Source organism: Pelodiscus sinensis, chromosome 1, assembly GCF_049634645.1.
Source record: "Pelodiscus sinensis isolate JC-2024 chromosome 1, ASM4963464v1, whole genome shotgun sequence".
In the NCBI taxonomy this organism is placed as follows: domain Eukaryota; kingdom Metazoa; phylum Chordata; order Testudines; family Trionychidae; genus Pelodiscus; species Pelodiscus sinensis.
This window is the reverse complement of record NC_134711.1, coordinates 308,285,391-308,307,833: the sequence shown is the minus strand read 5'-3', so window position 1 is coordinate 308,307,833 and position 22,443 is coordinate 308,285,391. Positions and strand designations below refer to the sequence as shown.

At 43.4% G+C, this 22,443-nt stretch overlaps 1 protein-coding gene across 9 annotated transcripts in view; it reads left to right on the top strand.

Annotated features, from left to right (window-relative positions):
• LOC102455710 (Putative N-acetylated-alpha-linked acidic dipeptidase) overlaps positions 1 to 22,085 on the top strand; it is a 54,272-nt gene extending 32,187 nt beyond the window's left edge. For 5 of the 9 annotated variants that reach the window (XM_006118380.4, XM_075919388.1, XM_075919387.1 and 2 more), the window contains 10 exons: positions 744 to 863; positions 4,676 to 4,758; positions 7,855 to 7,918; positions 8,775 to 8,842; positions 12,925 to 13,016; positions 14,630 to 14,720; positions 15,293 to 15,557; positions 17,597 to 17,678; positions 19,891 to 19,983; positions 21,633 to 22,085. In XM_006118380.4, coding sequence (XP_006118442.2) covers positions 744 to 863; positions 4,676 to 4,758; positions 7,855 to 7,918; positions 8,775 to 8,842; positions 12,925 to 13,016; positions 14,630 to 14,720; positions 15,293 to 15,557; positions 17,597 to 17,678; positions 19,891 to 19,983; positions 21,633 to 21,822 — 1,148 coding nt within the window. In that variant the 3' untranslated portion in view covers positions 21,823 to 22,085. Of the gene's footprint in view, positions 1 to 743; positions 864 to 4,675; positions 4,759 to 7,854; positions 7,919 to 8,774; positions 8,843 to 12,924; positions 13,017 to 14,629; positions 14,721 to 15,292; positions 15,558 to 17,596; positions 17,679 to 19,890; positions 19,984 to 21,632 lie in introns of those variants that run through there. The other 4 variants (XM_075919385.1, XM_075919386.1, XR_012900762.1 and 1 more) reach the window with 4 other exon arrangements.
• The last annotated feature ends 358 nt before the right edge of the window (positions 22,086 to 22,443 follow it).

The window sequence follows — 22,443 nt, the reverse complement described above, 5'->3', positions numbered from 1 at the left end:
GTTAATCATTGTAATGTACCTATCACCTAGTGCAAGAAAATATACTTCAGTGATTTTAAAACTTGTGAAGAACATTTATGATATAGAAATATGAACACCAGGCTGTGGTGCTAGTGGACCACTACAGCCCATCACGCCATACTGGCAAGTTATTTTCAGACAGTACAGTGTACTGGAAAGACTCCCTGCCCACCATCCCCACCGCCTCCATTAGCTGCCGTGTCTCTGTGTACAGGGCTGAGGTTTGGGGGCTGGGGTTGGGAGCAGTAAGGCAGCCAGAGGAGTTGCCAGGATTCTACATCTTTTCCCAGTGTCCATCCCAGCAGCGAAAGAAGCAGAACAATCAAAAGCCTGAATGATGAATATATTGGAAAATGATGCATGTCAGAAAAGGTTTTATAATTCCATCAACTTTAAAAACTTAGACTTCAGTTGGAACTAATTATTGTTATAGTGTGTCTTATAAACATCCTGAAGGATTACAGTGCTACTAAGTTTAAAACTTCTACAGGTGCTAATATAAATAAATGACAAACTACCTGCAGTTTAGCAATAAACTTTCCTGATTTTTTTTCTATAGAGATTTACAGTGACTCTTCCCATTCTGCCACAGAGGAAGTAAGCTGTTAAAGTGGTGTATTGGTTGTCAGCAAACCTACATAGAATTCATAGCTACTCTCCATTGATGCTATCACTGCAGGAAATAAATCGTTTAAATGGACCCCCAAACTTAATATCTCCAGACAGATTCATCATCCTGGGAGGCCACCGTGACTCTTGGGTTTTTGGTGGAATTGATCCACAGAGTGGAGCAGCTGTGGTTCACGAGATTGTACGAAGTTATGGGAAATTGAAGAAGGAAGGTATGTGCCTAAAGAATAAAGCAAACAGAGCCATTTACTGATTTATTTTAAACTAAGAGTCAAATTTCTTCTCTGTTGCATTTATTTTGTTCAGTGAGACTTAGGGTTGCCAGATGGTTTAACCAAAAATATTGAACATCCCCGCCCCCCAAAAAAAACCACTGGGGAAAAAGAAAAAAAAAGGGGGGGGGGAGACCAAAGTTGTTGAGCCGAAAAAAAATGCAAAAAAAAAAAAAGCATGGCCCCTTTAAGTGCGAGAGGGGAGAGGTTGAGCACTAAGACCCAGGGAAGGCATTGCTTCCCCTTACTTCAGGTCTTTTTGCTGGCAGCCATCTTGTTTTCTTGATCAAGCCCCCTCCCTCTCCCCTCCCCCCCAGGTAAGCAGGCGGTCCAGGGGGCGGGGGCTGGGCCTAGTTGTCGAGTGTGTCTTAGGGTTGCCAGGTATCTGGTATTTTCGCCTCCTGGCAGGGGAAAAACACAGAAAATACCGGGCATTTCAGGTGTCCAGTATTTTCTGAATTTTTTTTTTTTTTTTTTTACCAGACAGAAGGTGAAAATACCGGACTGTCCGGGTCAATACTGAACACCTGGCAACCCTAGTGTGACTTGAGCATGTCCTTATAGTTAAGTACGGGCTTAAGATCTCTGGTAATTCAAGGCCTTAGTCCTTGATATTTGGAATGAGCAGTCTACTCTTCAGTTATCTATTATAGATGTTTCAGAGACACTTATGGTGTCCAAAGGTATCCTAAATTCCATTTTTAGGCACCATTGCAATCCACAAAACTGGCCATCAGCTTCCACTTAATCCTATAGGTGCCTATATTCTCTCAGGTCCTATGATTTTGCTTATGAGCATGCACCCTGTAGCTTCACTTTAGGTGCCCAGGTTCCTAGCTCCTTCCTGAGCCTCAGGACGATTCACAAACCACAGTAGTTACTCATTCAGCTACCTAAATTGTGTGCAGGAGTCTGAATCAGAAGACATGGTCTATGTTGCAGTACCTAAGTTCCTTTGTAGATCTTGGCCTGTGTGCCTCTGTTGTTCACAGTATGGCAAATTTACTTTGGCAAGGAATTAAAGTATCTAATTATAGAAATGACTGAACTCCTATACAGCAACTTTTGTCTTTACACTGCTTTGCAACGGTTAATCAGTTATCTTAATTAATTAATTAATCAAATTTCTGATGTTATGGCATCCTTGGTCCCCAAGGTTGTGAGGGGTGTGGGAGGTTTTATCTGGGGAAAAAAATGGGAATGTGTGGAAGATGCGGAAGTAAGGCTACTGTTACAAAAAGTTGACTCAAGGGACACAACTACAGCTATGTTAATAACATAGCTGAAGTCAACATTGAGTTACCATGGGGTCTACACTGTGTGTGTGGCGGGGCGGGGGGAGGGAGTAGGGGTCGGAGATTGATGTAAGAAAATCCGTTGACTTCTCTTATTTTGTCATCCAGGGTAGAGTAGCATGGTCAACCAGAAAGCGAACTGTGGTTGATTTTGCAGGACTTCAGTAGACCCTCTAAATCGACTGCCGGTGGATTGGCCTCAAAGAGTAGTGGTCATAGACTCATAGACTCATAGACTTTAAGGTCAGAAGGGACCATTATGATCATCTAGTCTGACCCCCTGCACAGTGCAGGCCACAGAATCTCGGCCACCCCTTTTAGAATAATCCTCTCACCTATGTCTCAGATATTGAAGCCTTCAAATACTTTGAAGGCCCCAACATGCAGAGAGTCCTTCAGCTGTGATCTGTGCCCAATGCTACAGAGGAAGGCGAAAAACCTCCAGGGCCTCTGCCAATCTACCCTAGAGGAAAATTCCTTCCTGACCCCAAATATGGCGATCAGCTAAACCCTGAGCATGTGGGCAAGACTCACCAGCCAGACACCCAGAAAGTTCCCTATAGCAACTCCTATCATCCCTCCATTGACCTATTTCCAACTGATAATGAATGGTCAGTTAGTTACCAAGATCATGTTATTTCATCCAACCATCCCCTTATCATAGAATCATATGTTGAATGTTGTTGTAATATGACTAGTGGGGTAACTGCTTAAAATTCTGTGGTCTTTGATAACAAGAGGTCTGACTGGATCATCTTATGGCCTTAAAAAAATCTATGTAATTATGCCATAACATCAGGGATGGGCAATAATTTTTGACCGGGGGCAACCCTAGAAGGAGAGGGGCCTCAGGCATAAGGGGCAGGGCTGGGACACTTCTGATTGGTCTGTGGGTGGGGGAGCATGTGAAGTATTTGCCCCCACCCTCCTCAGAGAAAATTGCTAGCTGTTCTCAACAGTGGACGGTTCCCTCGAGGTGCCTATGCCCCTGGCAGTGTGAGGAGACTTTGTGTGCTCCCCTCCTGCCATCAGGTCAGTCAGGGCCTAGAAGTCAGGGGGAGCATGCAAATTCTACCCCCACCCTGCAAGGAAGTGCTGTGCTTAGAATCACCTGCCAGCTGAGCAGAAGCTGGCAGTTGAGTATAAGTGCGGAGCCCCTTGCAGGACTTAAGGAGACTTTGTGTGCTTCCCACCACCCCCATACCTGATTGGCCTGGGGGTGGAAGGAGTGTGAAGTCTCTTGCTTTCTGTCCTTTGGTGCATAGCCCTTAGAGTCAACCACCAGGATTGACTCTAAATGCTGCGTGTGCCCCCATCCCTAGGTCCTGATTGGCCTGGGGGCGGGGGAGTGGCAGAATATCTGCAGGCCAGATCAACGCGCTTCGTGGGCCAAATCCAGCCCGTGGAGGTTCTTTTGCCCACCCCTGCATAACAGAGTGAGGAAGCATCTGAGAAGGCAACATTTATAACTCCCAAATCTGTTATATGTACGTTAGCATTAAGCTGGTGTGAATGGGACTCATAATACATACAGGGATACACTGTGGAAAATCAATGGGAGAACAAATTTAAAAATACATATTTCCTAATTACATTGAAGTGTAGCGAGGAACATCATCACTATTGAAAGTCAACCTCCAGAACACATGGAGTCTCTTTTTATTGAGTTTGAAGTCCTGGAAACAGAGGTCCTGACATAACCCGGACACTGTGCTATGGTAGCTTTCTTTGTCCAACCACAGCATTTAAAATCTGTTTGAGGTTAATTTTGTTTCTTTCACTGCCTAGTTACCAAACATATTATGAAACAATGCTTAGTGAAGCCAAACAGGAAGGGGAGTAATAGTAGTGGCATGAAGGAGAGCTTGGATAAAGTAGATACAGGAAAAAAACACATTGCAATATACTCTGCTCCAGTTTACCATGGCTTCTAGTCACATGCAAAGCTTTTTAGAGTGAAATATCTTTGTTTAGAAATGGATCTATCAAAATCACCGAGGGGATTCCTCAGTATTTGAGAGTTAGTGTTCGGGAGGAGGGTCAGGGAAAGCACTTTTGGCATTAGAAGTGCTAGGATGCACATTTAAATTAAAGACAGCGGTAATTTAATAGTTGTATTGAGTGGAGTTGGTTGTAAAAAAATTTTAAAAAAACATTTTTGCAAAATATTTTCACTAGTTATCTGCCAAAATGTTGAATTCAGGAAAATGTCAATCTCCTCAGGCATTCAGCAGAGACAAAAATCTGCATCAGGCATAGTATTGCAAACGATGAGTAAAGTTACAAAAGCATTTCGGGGTAGATTCCCCAATTGCACCTTTTGCACCATACATCACTCTTGCAGCTGAGGCCAAAGTGGTGGTATTCACAGTAAAATTTATTTTCAGTTTGATACACAGTCACGGTATATTTCTCTAGAGTAATTCTCCTGGTGCTTTACATCTTGAATCATTGTAGGATGGAGACCCAGAAGAACAATGATATTTGCGAGCTGGGATGCAGAGGAATTTGGCTTGCTCGGATCTACAGAATGGGCTGAGGTAAATCAAGAATATGGCCACACCTATGCTTGCAGCCCCAGAGATCTGTCCTCTCACATTTGATTTAGTGGGTCTAGTTAAGATTTGCTAAATCAAATGCTGAGGGTGGCTCTAGTCAGCACCGGTACTCCTTGCAGCCGTGAGGAATAAGGGAAGCCAATAGAAGTGTTTGCTCCCATCAGCGTTCCACTGTGAAGATGGCACCTAGTTTGGCTTAAGGTACGCCAACTCCAGCTACATTATTTACATAGCTGGAGTTGCATACTTTAAACCAACCCTCCAGGTCGAGTGTAGACCAGGCCTAAGTGATCTAAGAGAGTTCTGCACAGTTTCCCTCACGTTTTAGAACCTGCTCCAGTGAAGCATGTTCAGACACACAAACACATGAGAAAGTATCCAACGTTGTATTGCGAACAACATTATGTTATTCTGGGCTTTAGCAATGAGCAACCTCCGTGTGAATTTTATCTGAAGAGACCACATGTGCTACTTATTGTACAACCAAAGTAACAATACTAAATCTCAAAACAAAGTGTGTCTGAGAATATATGGTAAACTTCCGATAATCCGGCACCTTTAGGACCCAGGGGGTGCCAGATTATCAGATATGCCGGACTATCAGAAGGGAGGGCTATGAGGGGTCTGGAGTGGGGTGAGAGGGGATGCCACTCCAGATACCTCATAGCCCCCCCCTTATGATAGTCCGGCTCTACCCCAGGCGTCCCTGATTCAGCCGCTGCTGGTCAATTTCAGCAGCAGCTGAATCGGGGATGCCTGCAATAGAGCAGCTGGGGTGCTGCCGGGTTGGTCCCGCAGCCCCGAAGGGCAGCGCTACGAGACCAACCCGGCAGCACCCCAGCTGCTCTGCTCCCAGCTTCCCTGATTCAGCTTCTGGTCAGTTTCAGCAGCAGCTGAATGGGGGAAGCCTGTCTGGCTGCCCCAGCACTTCCGGGTTCCTGATGGTGCCGGACCATCATGAGTCCCGGAGCATTGGATGCCTGACTAATGGAGTTTTACTGTACCCGCCTATACTTGTATGTAGTGACCCTGCCAGATGGAGACACTGAGCTTTTAAATAAGTTTAATTCCATTGATTTCCATAGAGCAGCTTGAGATTTACACTGCTGTAAGCATTGTCAGAATCAGGTCTGTGGTTTTGATGGTTGCGTATAAGAGGGACTTCTGCCCCATGTACTTGATCTGTACTGAGAGAGGAAATACCCTGTGTCATAAATCCATCTGCATTAATAATATTCAGAATTGAGGGCATCATTTCTCTGTACAACCACTTCTAGGAAATTACCAATTCATAGACTTTAAAAGCATCCACCAGGTCAAACTAGAGTCTGTTCTAACTGAGATCATTCCAAAGGCCTATAAATCTTGCATGGAGATTCCTTTTCAGCATGACTGGCTTGCAGTTTTATCATCCACAGTTTACCTTACTGCAAAATCTTCTTATTCTCTCTTGGATGATATGGTAATTATAAATAATGAATGAGCTAGAAAAGGGAGATTGGGAACTTCTGTTCTCCCTGTCTCATAACATGAGAACAAGGAGCTACAGTAAAACTCGGATAGTCCGGCATCCAACTGTTCGGCATTCCCGATACTCCGGCATCAAAATGCCAAGCGCTCCTGACCAGCTAATTAAGAAGCCTGCCACTCAGCACTCATGCTGGCTGTAACCAGATGGAGCATATCGTGTTACGGTATGGAGTATCTTGTTACAGTATGGAGAAGAGCGTTTTGCTTCAGTGAAGGGGAAAGGGGAAGGGAGAGGGAGGAGGATCAGGTTACAGCACAGAGGAGACCAGAAGAGGAAAGGGGAGGGGAGAGGGAGGGAGATTGTGTCCTGGCCAGCTGTTAAGCCGTGCAGCTGTACCTGACCTCCCGATTCTCCGGCAAATCTGATAATCCAGCACCACCTAGGTCCAAAAGGTGCCGGATTATCGGAAGTCTGCTGTACTCAATGCAAATGAAAGGTGGGAAATTCAAAACTAATAGAATGACTTATTTTCATGCTAGAACATTTACCCAGCATTGCCTGGGCCCTTAACTCAAAAAAGGGAGTGAGGACAAGCCAGAATGAGGAATTGAGCAAATTGTGCACTTTTCCCTTGCTCCCTTACAAAGGGGAACAGCTAGCAATATTCCCATATGAATAGGGGTGGGAATCTTCCTCTCCCATAGCCTGCCCTAAAGGGTGTCAGTGAGGCGGGAGGCACAGGGCTGGGGCAGTCCTACATGGGGGGCTTGCACTCCCAGCCAGACCCTTTCACCTGCCTAATGGTTCTATCTCTTTTTCTGTATGGTTTTATGCATCCCCATATTTATGGGGGGCCTTCAGCCTCCTCCTATATGACCAAATCCTTATCTTCCTTTAAGTTATGAAAGAGGAAGTTGGTGATACTAGCTCTTACCATTTCAGAGGAGTTCTTGAACAGACAGACTGTCTCAGTCACTCACAAACAATTTATTTCAAATATACAGTAGATGGCACACAGTTATCCTATGGAACTCATTGCAGCATGAAACTGCTGAGGCCAGAAGTTTAACAGATTCTGCTACAGAGCTGTAATAGTAAATATCAAAGAAGCAAGATTTTTGGAAGGCACATAAATACTACCAACATGTATGTCATAAGCAAACCTCTGACTATTGGGATTACGAGGCTTGCACTTTCCCCTAAGTTAATTGTTACTAGCCAGTGTTGATGGTGAAGTGTGGAATGAGGCCATTTGAGTACGTCCATTCATATGTTCCTAACAGTAAAGAAGGCATGATGGGGCCACCTGTAGTGGTTTAGATAACCTGCTCTGTTTAACTAAATAAAACCCGGTGTTTGGTTGGGATGGGTCCCAAGTGCCACCTTTAAATACTTGTCCAAAAACCCATGTATGCAATTCACCTTGCTCCGAAAGAAGCTGATTCAAGTATCAGTCAGTCCATTTGTTTTGGGAGACAAGACTGACATGTGAACCAGGTGGACTGGATTGTGATAATTTAGAAAACTGCAGGTTAAAGTTAAAGTTGACAATGTTATTTTGTGGGAAAAGTTAATCAATTTGGGGTTTTTTTTCCTTTCCATTGCAGGAAAATGCCAAACTATTACAAGCCCGTGGAGTGGCGTATATCAATGCAGATTCTGCAGTCGAAGGTGTATACTTGTGTTTCTATGGCAGTGGCAGGTGGGACATAGATGAAATTGAAACAGCTTCACTTGAAGCTCAGTGCTGGCTTTGCCATGAGCCCTGAGAAAAGAGCACTGTTATGTTCACCCAGGAGCGCAGTGTGGGAGGGAGATGATAAACCCAGAAATACACTTGCTTTCCTGCTTCAGAGACGTGCACGCTATGTTGGCCATATAACTATGCTACCTGTTACGTGATGTGAGGAAGGGGAAATGGGGGTTAGAACCAGGGACCTGACCCCTCCCTGAAGTGTCAGTATCCTCTCCTGTGCGGCTAGCAGTGACGTGTAGCTTGCACAGGGACACAAGGCAGGATCCTGTGCTGTTGTGCTAGTTGGAGCATGATTCAGCCCAAATCCTAAGCCCAATGTGAATGCACTGAGCAGCCTACAGTTGGTAACCCTCTCTACTTTGGAGATCCTGTTTTTCCTTCTTGGGCTAGGTCAACGCTATAATCCTCTGTTGGCAGAGGGATGTAAATAAAGCACATCAAAAGTGCAAATGAAGCGGGGATGAGGAGTACAGGATCTGTCAAAAAATCACCGCGCTGTTGGCAGAACCGCGTCTAAACTGCGGTTCCAGTTTCAAAATGGCGCTTGTTCGAAACAGCGCCAGAATGTGATTATGCAAATGAAGCACAGGATATTTAAATCCCCGCTTCATTTGCACTTTTGATGTGCTTTATTTACATCCCTCTGCCGACAGATGGGTGTAGTGTTGACCTAGCCTTGATGTCTCCTCTTATTACAGACGTACCTCCTCCCACCACAAAGACACAGGGCATACTTGGTTTTCTATTCTAAACACTGACCTTGTATTTCAGGTAACTACACTCTGAGAATTGATTGTACTCCGCTGATGTACAGCCTGGTGTACAACTTGACCAAAGAGGTAAAAACACACTAATATATCAACTAGTCTAGCCACAGTAACTACCCACAGGAGCTGGTTATTCTACTGAATGTGAAACTGTTTTTGTTACAAAGAGACTTTGGCCAAAATTGTGCCCTGTTGTCAGGGCTTCTGTTGATTGTAATAAAATCTGTTCTTTGCATATCAGAGAGTTGAACCTCAACGGCCAAATACCACTCTCATTTACCTCAGTTCTACCCTAGACACCATTGGGATTGCCCAGGTGTAATGAGAGTAAAATTTGCCCATCAAGTGTTCAGTTACCCATTCAATCTTATTTCTTACATACTGGTACTATGGAGGGCTCAATAGTGAATCCATAGTTAAGGTTGTGTTGAGATTTTACCTTGAAACATGTGTGAGGGTATGTCTACACTACAAAGTTAATTCGAACTAACGGATGTTAGTTCGAATTAACTTTGATAGGCGCTACACTAGCGCTCCGCTAGTGAGAACTTAATTCGAACTAGCGGAGCACTTAGTTCGAACTAGGTAAACCTCATTCTACGAGGACTAAGCCTAGTTCGAACTAGTGGGAGGCTAGCCCTCCCCAGCTTTCCCTGGTGGCCACTCTGGCCAACACCAGGGAAACTCTATTGCCCCACTCCCGGCCCCAGACCCCTTAAAGGGGGTCCTGGGAGCCAGCCACCCGATGCCCCCCAGCCCTCCCCCTCTTCCCAGGACCAGGCTGGTGGCTCCCAGGAGCTTGCCCGGGACCGTAAGAGGCGGGCACCCGCCTGGTCTAGTGCGGACATCGTGGACCTTGTCCACGACCTCCGCACTAGGCACAGGAAAGTGTCCGTCTAGGGCAGGAGAGCTGCCAGCCTGGCCACCCAGGAGCAGGTCTGCATGAAAATCAAGGTGGTCCACTGAGACCCCCGACCCTGAGCCCTGAGCTTACAATGGCCGTACTGGGTCAGACCAAAGGTCCATCTAGCCCAGTAGCCTGTCTGCCGACAGCGGCCAACCCTAGGGACCCTGGAGGGGATGGACCGAAGACAGTGACCAAGCCATTTGTCTCGTGCCATCCCTCTCCAGCCTTCCACAAACCTTGGGCAGGGACACCACTCCTACCCCCTGGCTAATACCACTCCATGGACCCAACCTCCATGACTTGATCTCACTTCCCTTTAACCTCTGTTCTAGTTCTAGCCTTCACAGCCTCCTGCAGCAAGGAGTTCCACAGGTTGACTCTTTGCTTTGTGAAGAACAACTTTCTGTTACTAGTTTGAAGCCTGCTATCCATTCCTTTCCTTTGGTGTCCTCTAGTCCTTCTGTTATGGGAACTAATGAAGAACTTTTCTGTATGCACCCTCTCCACCCAACTCCTGCTTTTAGAGACCTCTATCCTGTCCCCCCTCCGTCTCCTCTTTTCTAAGCTGAAAAGTCCCAGTCTCTTTAGCCTCTCTTCATATGGGACCTGTTCCCAACCCCTGATCATTGTAGTTGCCCTCCCCTCTCCCAGCCTCTCTCTTCCCCTCTCCCACCTCCTTTTCCCAGTCTCCCCCAGTTTTGTTCAATAAAGACAGATTCCATTTTTGACCACAATTGTCCTTTACTTTGTACATCAAGAAAAGGGGCTAGGGAAGGGTAAGTGGAAGGAGGTGAGGGAGGAATGGGGTACGAGCCCCCGATGGGGAGGACTGGGCTGGCTCTGCGGGCTTCTGGGGGTGGAAGCTCTCCTGCAGCCCCCCAATTTCCCCCTCTCCCCAGATGGCAGCCTGCAGCAAGTGCAGCCGGTCTGATGGCCGAGTGCTGTGATGTGCCCAGTGTGGGCACTCAGGGCACTCCAAGACAGGACTGCTTTGCAAGCGGGGCACCCCTGAGAACTGTCTGTCCGGGGTGGGGGTCGGGTCCCTTTAAGCACAGCCCTCGGCTAGCCTGAGGCAGCAGCTCCACGCTCTAAGTCCTCATCTGATGCCCTGCTGGCACTGCTTCCGGCCATCCTTAAGCCCGGTTCAGGGTCCACTTAATGTGGACATGGTAGTTCGAATTAGCAAAATTCTAATTCGAACTAGTTTTTTAGTCTGGATGCATTAGTTCGAATTAGCTTAGTTCGAATTAACTAATTCGAATTAAGTTAGTTCAAGTTAGCGCTGTAGTGTAGACATACCCTGAGGGAGCAGAAAACTCCTGTGTGGCACAGAAGGGGTAAAAGGAAACCTTTGGGTTTCCTAGGAATAACAGTTAATTCGAACTAAGGAGTTAGTTTGAATTACCGTTTCACTGCTGCGTGCAGCCGCGCGGCAGTTACTTCGGGCTAGTGGAATTTCAAAATGGCGACCGGACTAGAACATGCAAATAAAGCCCAGGATATTTATGGATACTTGGTTGGACTCTACTTGTAGAATGTCCATCTGCCCTTTTTGACCAAGAATCTCTCATTCAATATGCTGCCGCATCTCGGAAGAGCATGCAAAGGGAAAATCAACTTGTGACTAGGTTGCTCCTGGTCTCGCAACAACCAACTGCTATTTCTCCAGCTGGATGAAAAGATAAAGGGCTTTATTTGGCTGTTATCAGCACTCTGACTCAGCAAGTCACTGGTAGTAAATCAAAATAATAGTCCCACCTCAGAGCTGCTTTCCCTCTAGCCAGTCTCTGACCCCATCCAAGCCTTCCTGCTCTCCCTCCCATCTAGTTTCCAGCTAGGTTGTGTTTCCCTTTGTAGCTCCTCCCTCCAAAGTGTAGCGGGGCAGGGATGACTGTGACCACTAGGGATGTTAGAAGTGGGTAATTCGCTAATTGTGTAGTTGATAGAATTTTTATTGACTACACGATTAGTCATTAAGGGAAGGCAGTTAAAGTGCTCAGTCCCAGCTCACGCTTGGTCTGGGAGCTACCTCCACTGTGGTTCTGCATTTCAGATGTAGTAAGAGCCAGGTGGGCAGGCAGCCTGGCTCCTGCTACATTAAAAATGCAGAGCTGCAGCGGGGGTAGCTTCTGGACCTGGCATGAGTCAGGTTGCCTGCCCGCCCGGTTCTTACTACATTTAACATGCAGAGCCTCGGTGGGAGTAGGTCCCAGACCCGGCATGAGCTGGAACTAAGCTGGGCTGCCTGCCCATCCTGTTCCTACTATGTTTTAAATGCAGAGCCTCAGTGGGAGTAGGTCCGGGACCCTTTCCAGGCCAGTGTGGGGTTTGTACACGCCATCAGACAAGTCAACATAGTCTTTGCTAATAACTGACACAATTTGCAGTGGCCCAAATTTTCAAAAGAGCCTGCTAATGCTAGGTGCCACACTTTTTGGGTACTCAACTGGAGACAGCTCTGGCCTCAGTATCATTGGTATGGCTCATCTACAGCTCCGGTTAAAGCCAATGGAAACTGTAAACATTCAACACCTCTACAAATCAGATCAAAGGCAATTCAAATTGAGCCCCCAGAACACTTTTGAAGCTGCTGGCCCAATTACCTAACAATGAACCTGATCTGACAACTCCTACTCAAACTGAGTACCATGTGCAAGTACACAGGATCAGTAGTACAACCACTACCTATTGGTTTCTAATATCTGAGCAATACTGGACTAACACCGCGCCTGTCCTGGGCCAATGTGTGACAACATGCTTTCGCAATATTACTCCATGAAGAATCTTGACTTAAAGAGATCAATGCAAATGCCTTTTTCTGTACTGGATTATTATTGTTGGGTAATTACTTAAAGAAATAAAACTTAACAATCTTTCAGAAAAATATACCTTCAGCTGTTGAAACTTCAGAGTAAGTCAGAGGACACACTAAAAATAGAAGTATGACATGAGCATAATTATTTCTAATATTTATATGTATCTGTAGTGACTTTCATCTGAGCACCACAATCTACTGTGCAAACAGTAATTAGGACCCACTGCACTGTTGTAAGATAAGATCACTATTATTACAACCATTTTTCAAATTAGTAAAAAGAAGTGCAGAAAAGTTTAGTGATTTGCCCAATGCACCTAAGTAGTGACTTAGTCATTGTTCTAACTAGTTGACTTCATAGATTGAATTTTTTGCTTACTAATACTTAAAATGGTGTATCTCTGTCCTTTTTTCTTAAATGAATGTCTCTAGATACCAAGTCCGGATGAGGGGTTTGAAGGCAAATCTCTTTATGAGAGCTGGAATGAAAAAAATCCATCAACAGAATATAAAGATGTCCCCAGGTAAGTGACAAAGGATAGGTTCAAAAGATACTTCTGGTTGTAGCATAGGTTTTTTCTTTGTATTTTTAGCCACATGGAAAGCTGAGCTCTTAATAGAAGCCGTGGGGCAGATCCTTTGAATTGGTGTAATTGTTCAAGATTCGTGGACTTGTGATAATTTACACCAGGTGTGGATCTGTCCAAGTATTCAGAATTGGAGATATTACGTATGACAGAATAAATTGTCAGTACAGCAGGGCTTTAGCCGCACAATTTCTCATAGCTTCTAGGATTTGCATAGCTCCCTAAGATACCACAGCTAAAATGGGATTGTCTGTTTCCAAAACATTTGTGGGTATGGTTTCAATTACGACATAGCCCATCTGTGGTTGAAATTAGGCCTATTTGTTCTGGTTCTATGGTTAGAAGTAGGAAGCAGAGTTTTATTGTCAATTTAGCCTTATTTCTGAGAAAACATAACCAGTGTGTGGAAAGAAAACAGTGGTCCTTAATGCAATAGGCTGCAGCACTTGGAAGTCTGCATTTTATTAGGTGCCTGGAGGAAGTAAAATTAGCCAAAATGTTTTGGAACTGGTGTTTGGTTTTTTATGTTGTTTTCTTCGGTCTGGTCACCTCAACAATTTTTCATCTTTCTCACTTCACCATTTGTTTCTGCGTCTCTGAAAGACAAGACCCAAGCACTATAACCTCCCATAATTGTCTCTGTAAAGATCTCTGCAGATCTCTGGGGAGGTATAGAAATCTATAGAATGGGACAGGGATGCTTTTTATAGCACTATCTCCCTTCAGATCACCAAGGATTGCCCCTCATAACATAAAATGTCAATACTGTAAGTCATGACTAGGGGGTTCTGAGTGGTGAGTCTGTTCCCCACGATCTGTCAGATGCTCTCTGTAGATTCCCGCTCTGTGCCCAGTGCTGATGACAGACATTGCCAGGCTCTGGGCAACGTGTGTGTGTGTGGGGGGAGAGCTTGACTCTGGGCCCCCTGGAAAGGGGCAGGGCTTCAGGAAGAAGTAGCGGTGCTAGGACAACCAGCCCGCGGCACTACCTTAACCACGCCGCACGTCCCCCAGCCAGCTCTTGAGGCTGTCTGAATCTTGGTACGTGGGGCTCAGTCTGTGATTTAAAGGGTTGGGGCTCCGGCTGCCACTGCAGCAGTGGTGGCTTGGAGCCTTTTAAATTGCCCAGCTCTGAGGCAAATGCCCCTCCTCCCATTAATCAACAGCCCTGTCTGTGCTGTTGTATCCCCCTCAGATGAGAGGCAGGGCTTGACTAGGATTCCATGTCAAAAAGTCTCCTAAGTGAGCAAGAGTAAGGAAGATGCATACTGTACAATTCTTCCCTGCACTAACTCCACTAAGTGCCATGTGGTGAGTCTAGTCCACTGTAAACAGCAGTGTTGATGGGTGATCGATGACTCAGGAGTGTCAGAGATTATGTTAAGGAGATGTTTGGAGGAAGAGCGTACTGGGAAATGACCTGAAGTGGGCTAGAGGGGATAGAATTGGCAGGAGACAAGACAGGAGTTCATTAATACATGGCTTGGAAACATACTAAAAATTGTATTCAAATATTTTACTCAAGATCTGTTCCTTTTTCTTGTCAAAAGAATAAATAAGCTGGGTTCTGGCAATGACTTTGAAGTCTTTTTTCAGCGGATTGGCATTGCTTCAGGCAGAGCACGTTACAGCAAAAACTGGGTAAGTCTGTCGTCCCACCATCTCATCACTGTCCTTTGTGACATTCTGAATACCATCAGCTGAGAGTCAACAACTTAGACTATCAGCTCTTTGGAGTTGAGACTGCTTTTTTGCTCTTCATTTGTATAGTATCTACCACAATGGGGTCTTGCCCCAGGAGTGAGGCACCTAGCTGTTACCCCAACAATTCATACATTGTGATGATAATAATTGTGACATCAACTAACTGAAACGTTAAGGGGACTTAGTTCAAAGTAAATGACAGGGTAATGACACAGAATTGCTTATGGCTAGGTGTTCTAAGAATCATTGAATGCTGAAGTGGTGGTTCTTTATAACCATGATTGTTTTGATTCTTGTGTGCCCTCATTGAGGGACGTGCACAACTGCAATAATATAACAAATCACAGTCTATTTAACAAGGTCTTCCCCTATGAAGAGAAATATTGAAAATATAAACAAAGAGGATGGCTGTGATCCAGACACACAAGCGTAAATGTTTTGCAGCATAGTGAAGCTGTCCAAACCAGCATTATAAGTAACAGGTTTTTTTAATTCTTTTTTTTTTTCAGAGAGTGGAAAAATACAGTAACTACCCAGTTTACCACAGTGTCTATGAGACCTATGAGATCGTGGAGAGATTTTATGATCCAACTTTTAAGAATCACCTGACAGTAGCAAAGGTGCGAGGAGGTCTGGTGTTTGAACTGGCTGACTCTGTGGTCCTTCCCTTTGACTGCAGATATTATGCAGAGGCTTTAAGGAACTATGCTGAAATTGTCTATAATGTGTCAAAGAATCATCAAACAGAAATGACAACATACAGTGTGTCATTTGGTATGTATAACCCTCTGCCAGATCACTCTTATTATTATTATTCATTACTTGTTTTGGAATAGCAAGTAGAATCCCTAGTCATGAACCACTGTGATAGGTGCTGCATAAACAGAACAAAACAATCCCTGCCCCCCAGAAAATTACAAATCTAATTAAAATAATGATTTTATTTCAGTTTATTTTTAAAAAAGCAACCAAGTACCTAATTTCTGTAGGCCCTTGAATATCACTTGAAATAAACCTGTTATAATGCAGAAAGCCCAACCTAATTGGCAATTGCAATATGTAACTGTACAAGCCTGACAGTGGAGGAAACCTTAGCTTTAATTTAAAACAAAAATTAAATCTTTAGTCCTGCTGGTTGAAGGGACAAGCTTAGAATAATCTATTACTAAAGGCTCAAACACCAGAAAACAAAGCAGATACAAAAATTGGCTGCTTTAAAAAAAACAAGATTGTCAAGCAATTCAAAAATTAATCATGATTACCCACACTGAAACAATAATAAAATACCCTCTATTTAAATATTTCATTTTCTTGTTTTTAAATATATTGATTTCAGTTACAACACAGGATTCAAAACGTATAGTGCTCATTTTATATTTTTATTACCAATATTTTGCACTGTAAAAATAGAGTATTTTTCAATTTACCTAATACAAATGCTGTAGTACAATCTCTTTATCGTGAAAGTTGAACTTGCAAAGATAGAATTATGTACAAAAAATAATATTATTCAAAAGTAAGACAGACTGCACAAGTCCACTCCGTTCTATTTCTTGTTCAGATAATCGCTAAGACCAACAAGTTTGTTTACATTTGTAAGGGATAATGCTGCCCCCCGCTTCTTGTTCACAATGTCACCTGAAAGTGATTATAGGTGTTTGCATTGCACTGTTGTAGCTGGTGTCTCAATATATTTACATGCCAAATGCATTAAAAATTCATATGTCCCTTCATGCTTCAACCACTATTCTAGTGGACATGCATCCATGCTGAGATGCCGGCTCATTCTCTGGTCCCCCGCCGAGTCTCAGGACAACTTCCACGCTGCCAGTCTGCATTTTTAAAGGGACACGGCAGCAGCAGCTGGCCCCCTGACTCCCGTCAACCTTCCCCTCTGCATTTTTAAAACAGACACAGCATCAGCAGCTGGCTTGCACTGACACAGACAAGCGGACAGGCTGCCGCTGCTGCATCCCTTTAACAATGCAGGGGCCAGCGTCAGGGAGGTCGGGGAATGGCGGGGGGCTGCTGCTGCTGCATCCTTTTTAAAAATGCAGAGTGGAAACGTGAGGGTTGTCCTGAGACCTGGCGGGGAACCAGAGAATGAGCCAGCATCTTTGCACACTGGCTCCTCCTAGTCCCTTTAAGAGTGGGGGTTGGGGGAAGAGAGAGGGAGTGATACAGTATTCGATAGTGCTACCTGATAAACTCCTGGTTATCGGGTGGTTGACTACTCCTTCACATCCCTAGTATAGGGCACCTTTTTACTGGTATAATCATGTCTCCACTAGGACTTGTACTGGTATAAAAAATGAGTGTAGGCCAGGCCTTCTTTATTTTTAAATCATTCTTCAAAAAACCGATCACTTTAAAAAAAAAAAAAAAAAAGGCACCTTCATGCAAGCTCTGTCAGCTCTCACCATCTCATGCAATCATGAGAGTATGAGGGCTTTTTTGATGTTTGACATGGGAGTGTATGAACTGCAGGCATGCTTTATGTTGCCTTTTGTTTTATTAGAATTAGGATGATCATGTTGTTGGTTCATTGGCCAAAGCTAAACAGACTTCAAGGCGATGTTCTCTCTAATCTTTTTCATCCATATGCTGAGTTTTCCATCAGTGTGCAGAATAAATTTTGTTATGTGAACTGAGGAATGTGCAAATGTGCACTACCAGTAGAACAAAAAACCTAGCTGCAGATGTTCTGCTAATTGGCTAGGCACCATTAGAATCTCTCCTGAGCAGCCACAAAAGCATGCAACTTACAGGGAATACTGCTTCACAGTCAAGCTATTCCTTCTCCATCTCTCCAGACTCTCTCTTTTCTGCTGTGAAGAATTTTTCGGAAGCAGCCACTGACTTTCACAGAAGACTGCAGCAAGCAGACATCAATAAGTAAGTTCTACAGGTTCCTTAGCCATCAAAACAAATAATTAAATTATTTTGGCCTAATTGGGCAGCCCTCACTCCTGCTGTGAACACTTGCATGAACTATCTCATTGACAAGTGCCCATTAATAGAAGGGAGGGTAATACCAATTGGGTCCTTTTAAGGCTTGAAATAATTGGGTCACCACCATTCAAGCACAAATGTAGATCCAGTTTTTGGTTGTATTAAGAGTGCCAGATTCTTATTTACACTTGCATGATCTCATTTTATGACCCACAGCTAGAGTGGTGGAAAGGACCTTACTACTAGAATTAGTGGTAGAAATAGATCTAGGATAGCTGTTGGCCTTCTAATCGTGGCTATTCTGAATTTAACTAATTTGACTAATTTGTGTGATTATCTCTTTGGTACTAGGGCTGCTCAGAGTGCTGATGGTGCAACATATTAATTCTAAAAGGCTGCTGATTTTAATAGTCTAAACTAGGCCTCTCAATTGACCTGCGATTAACGCAAGACAGGATTAACACGTTAATTTTTGTAATGCGTTAATCGCAGGCATTAATGCTGAGCTGCCCCTTTGAAGTGCTGGAGCGGCACTTCAAAGGGGCTTTGCAACATGGAGCTGGGATCAGCTGGGGACTCCAGCTGATCCCCGGCTCTGCTGTTGCAAAGCCCCTTTGAAGTGCCGCCCCAAAGGGACTTTGCAATATTGGAGCCAGAGATCAGCTTGAGTCCCCAGCTGATCCCAGGTTCCTAATGCACTGCCTCTTGGAAACACTGCCGCGGCGCTTCCAGGGGGCAGCGTTGCATGGAGCCAGGAGGCAGCTGGGGACTCCAGATGATCCCAGGCTTCATGCAGCGCTGCCCTGTTGAAACGCCACTGCAGCGTTTCAAAGGGGAGGCGCATGCGATTAATTGTGCAATTAATCGCAATTACATTTTTTAATTGCTTGACAGTCCTAGCCTAAACCAGTCCTAACATTAAAGCTGGTTGTGCAGTAGGTCAGCTGTTTGTTTTACATCCTATTTGCACATAACAGGATGTTTTCTTGTCTCTTTTTCTACTTATTTTGATTTTTGCAGCCCCTCTCCCTAATGCTAGGAACATGAATTACTGTTCATTATCAGTCACAAGGCTTACATTTAAGGTTTGCCATTTGTAAACAACTGGGATGTTTTTATTTAGCAGAATGGTTGGTTTTGCTTTGCTCTGTTTTATTTTCTGGAACCAATGAAATATAGTAGAAACAAATGGACTCTAGCTAAACTTCATTTCAGTGTTTTTTTTAAAAGAGACATTTGGTGTCTTTTTTAAGATCAAATACTATTAACCTTGACCATTCCATACAGCAAAAGATTTGTAATGGGTTGTATGTTGCAACACATGCCAAACGGGACACATCAGTCCAAGAGCAATTATATTAACAGAAGTTGAGTTGAAGTTAATCAGTGACCAAATTCTGTTTTTGTTTTAACTGATGTACATTTGGAGGTGATTACAGTGGAGTAATTCCAGCTTTATGCTGTGGTAGCTAAGATTTTGCCCTAAGGATTCCACTGCAAAGGTCAGCAGTATGTCACATTGTACACTGTTTTCCTGTACCATAGGTAAATACATTATCTATTGTTTGTTAAGCATCAGTAGAGTGCTTGTTGCTGTACAAAGCACACTGGTAACCATGGTGTCTGCTGTAAGAAATTTGCATTATAAATAAACACAGAGAACAATTCAGGCAACACAATTCACATACCAACCCCAAAAATTTTCTAACTTCATTTTTTTGGTGTTGAGAAGTTCATTGGAGTAAAAACACATGCATTTTTTCTGAAGTTGCTTGATTTTGACAGTGTTCATGGAATAAATGAGTATTAAAAAAGGAATTGTACGGCAAGGGAGTTGTCTTGATGGGAGAAGAAAGTTTCTGGTATAAGGGGCAGTGTGGGAGAAAACATTTAGTTTTCCACTCCTTCTTACAACACATTCCTTAGCACCTAAGAATAGCCTTACAGAACCTCCACATTATTTGTCAGATCATCAGGGTAAATTAAGGTAGGTCCATTGACTTAACTGTGATTGACTTCACAGATGTTAAACTCATTACATTCTGCACACTGTTTTTAGATATATATTGTACATCTGAAGCTGTGGAAATTTTAGTCTAGGATGTGCATATACAGAGTACTGTGGAGCTAAGACAATCTATTGTTTTCTTTTCAGCCCAGTAACAATAAGGTCATTGAATGATCAGCTCATGTTTTTAGAAAGGGCCTTTATTGATCCTCTGGGTTTACCTGGCAGGCCCTTTTACAGGTAGGAAAACATTATCTACATCAAACTTTACTTGTTCTTTTGCCTAAGAATTCTGAAAAATGTCAACCATTAATGATTTACAGTTATCTGAAGAATGGGAAAAAGAAAGAAGAGGTATTATTTAGTATGGGAAAAGGGGACATAAATAAGACTAACAGGATAATGAAAAAGAAAGGGAATATTGGGGTAAAATTCAGCCTGATCCAAAGACTGTTAAAGTTAATAGGAGTGCTTGCACTGATTTCAGTGGATCAAGTCCTGAGCATTTATTCCTGTTCCCATTAAAGTCCACTCCAAAACTTCAAAGCAATGTAGTCTCAAGCCTTAACATTCTCTTTAAAAAAAAAAAAGTGGATCATGCTCTAACACTTGGAACAGTTAGCATTAGGCCGATCATAGTAGTACAAAATATAGTGAAAGTATAACTCACACCGAGGCTACATCTATACTACAGAGTTTTTGCACAAAACCAGCTGGTTTTGCACAAAAACTCACAGAGCCTCCACACTACAAGCGCATTTTTGCGCAAGAAAAAGTACAGTAGATCATCAAAAGACAGGGCTTTTTGTGGAAGAGTTATTCCTCTTTCTATGAGGAATAAGCCTTTTTGTGCAAGACCTCTTGTGCAAAAAGGCGTGTGTGGACAGACAACAGGAAAAAGCCCAGGTGCTCTGTGAATGGCCATCAGAGCTTTCTTAAGCAAGAGCGTCCATAGCAGTGTGAACACTCTTTTGCACAAAAGCACATCTCTTGTGCAAAAGCACATGGCAGTGTGGCAGTTCTTGCAGAAGAACTTGTTGTAGAACATCTCTTCCACAAAAAGTTCTTGCGCAAGAAGCCTGCAGTGTAGATGTAGCCTAGCTGGTGTGTTTCACTATCTCATGCAGTGGCACCTAGACCACAGCAACAGGTAAGACCAAGAGACCTCTACAGGATAGTCTGAGCTCTGCTGATTTTATAGCTCAGGCTGTAGGAACTCCTCTATTAAACTCCAAAGGTCCCAGGTTCAAATCTGCTTGGTGGCAGTTACAAAAGCACAAGCATTGCAGAAGTAGGAAAATATATTTGCTGATCTCTAACATTTGAACAGAACTGTTGAATTTTTTTTGTGGGCAGACTAGTTAAAACCTTCTCTATTTTTCTCCCGTTTCAGCACAGTGCAGAACATTCACTTTTCTTGAAACAAGCAGCCTGGCAAGAGAAAACTGAGATTAAGATTTACAATCCTTGTATTTTAACAACCTCTGTTAGCAACAATATCTGTGAAGGCCAGTTTATTGACCCTTTAAGCATCAGCCTTCCTAACTCAAAGTATTCTTGAGCTGCCAGCAACTGTGATTGGTTGGTTGTTTTTTCCCTTTAATCAAAAATACTGGGGAAGAAAAAAAAACATTTATAATTTGTATCTCTGCTCCTCTGCAACACTGGCATTCACATGGACTAATTTAGTGCATTTGTGGATGTACTTAAATATTTGTATTCTTGCTTTTTGCAGTGTAGGGCATCATTGCCACAAGGATATTTATCTGCATCCCTGCTACCAAGGATTTGCTTTGAAAGCTGATACATTTGTTGGATAATGATTGATTCATAAAACAAACTTTTGTTATGTTTTCATAATTTGCAGTATTTTTTCTCTTCCCCCACAGACACATTGTTTTTGCTCCGAGCAGCCACAACAAGTACGCTGGAGAGTCATTCCCAGGGATCTATGATGCCATGTTTGATATTGACCACCATGAGGATCAGCACAAAGCCTGGGAAGAAGTAAAGAGGCAGATCTCCATTGCAACCTTCACTGTGCAGGCTGCAGCTGGGACTCTGAAGGAAGTAGTATAGACATATCAGCAACATAATCAAAAAGGAAAGACTGGAGTTGACAGCTATGGAGTCCTCAGAAACAGAGCATTTAGAGACATGAGCAGAATTATGTTAAAAACCTCATTCTTTGAAAATAATACACTCCGGACAGTCTCCCTCACTCACTTTCATTACCTTTAACAATATTAATAAGATATGATTCCTTTGAAACTGTTAGGAGAGAGGGGAGTTGAAATCATTGTTGAAGTGAACTACTAATTAAAAGACATTCATTTCAAATAGCCACATGCATCCCCCCCTTGTTTTCCTCTCTACTTAAAATGCAGAAATCACAATTATTTTAGTCTCATAGTTGTGCAATATAATTAATTTAGTTTATAGGCCTGATCTGTAAAGACAGAACAGTCATGCTTATTTCCAGCACTTTGTAACATATCAGTTAACTTTCTAGAATTTCCTGTAGGGTTACATAAATATCCTATAGGAGATGCCCCTTCCACTCCTCTATTACAAAAGGAGTCACTCAATGAGATGGAACTGTCTTCTTGAAACCATGTCACAGATGGCAAGGTGAATGGAAGTGATCATGGAGAGTTCTGAGCTGAGAGCTCAGGTGTCTCATCTAGGTTACTTTTCTCT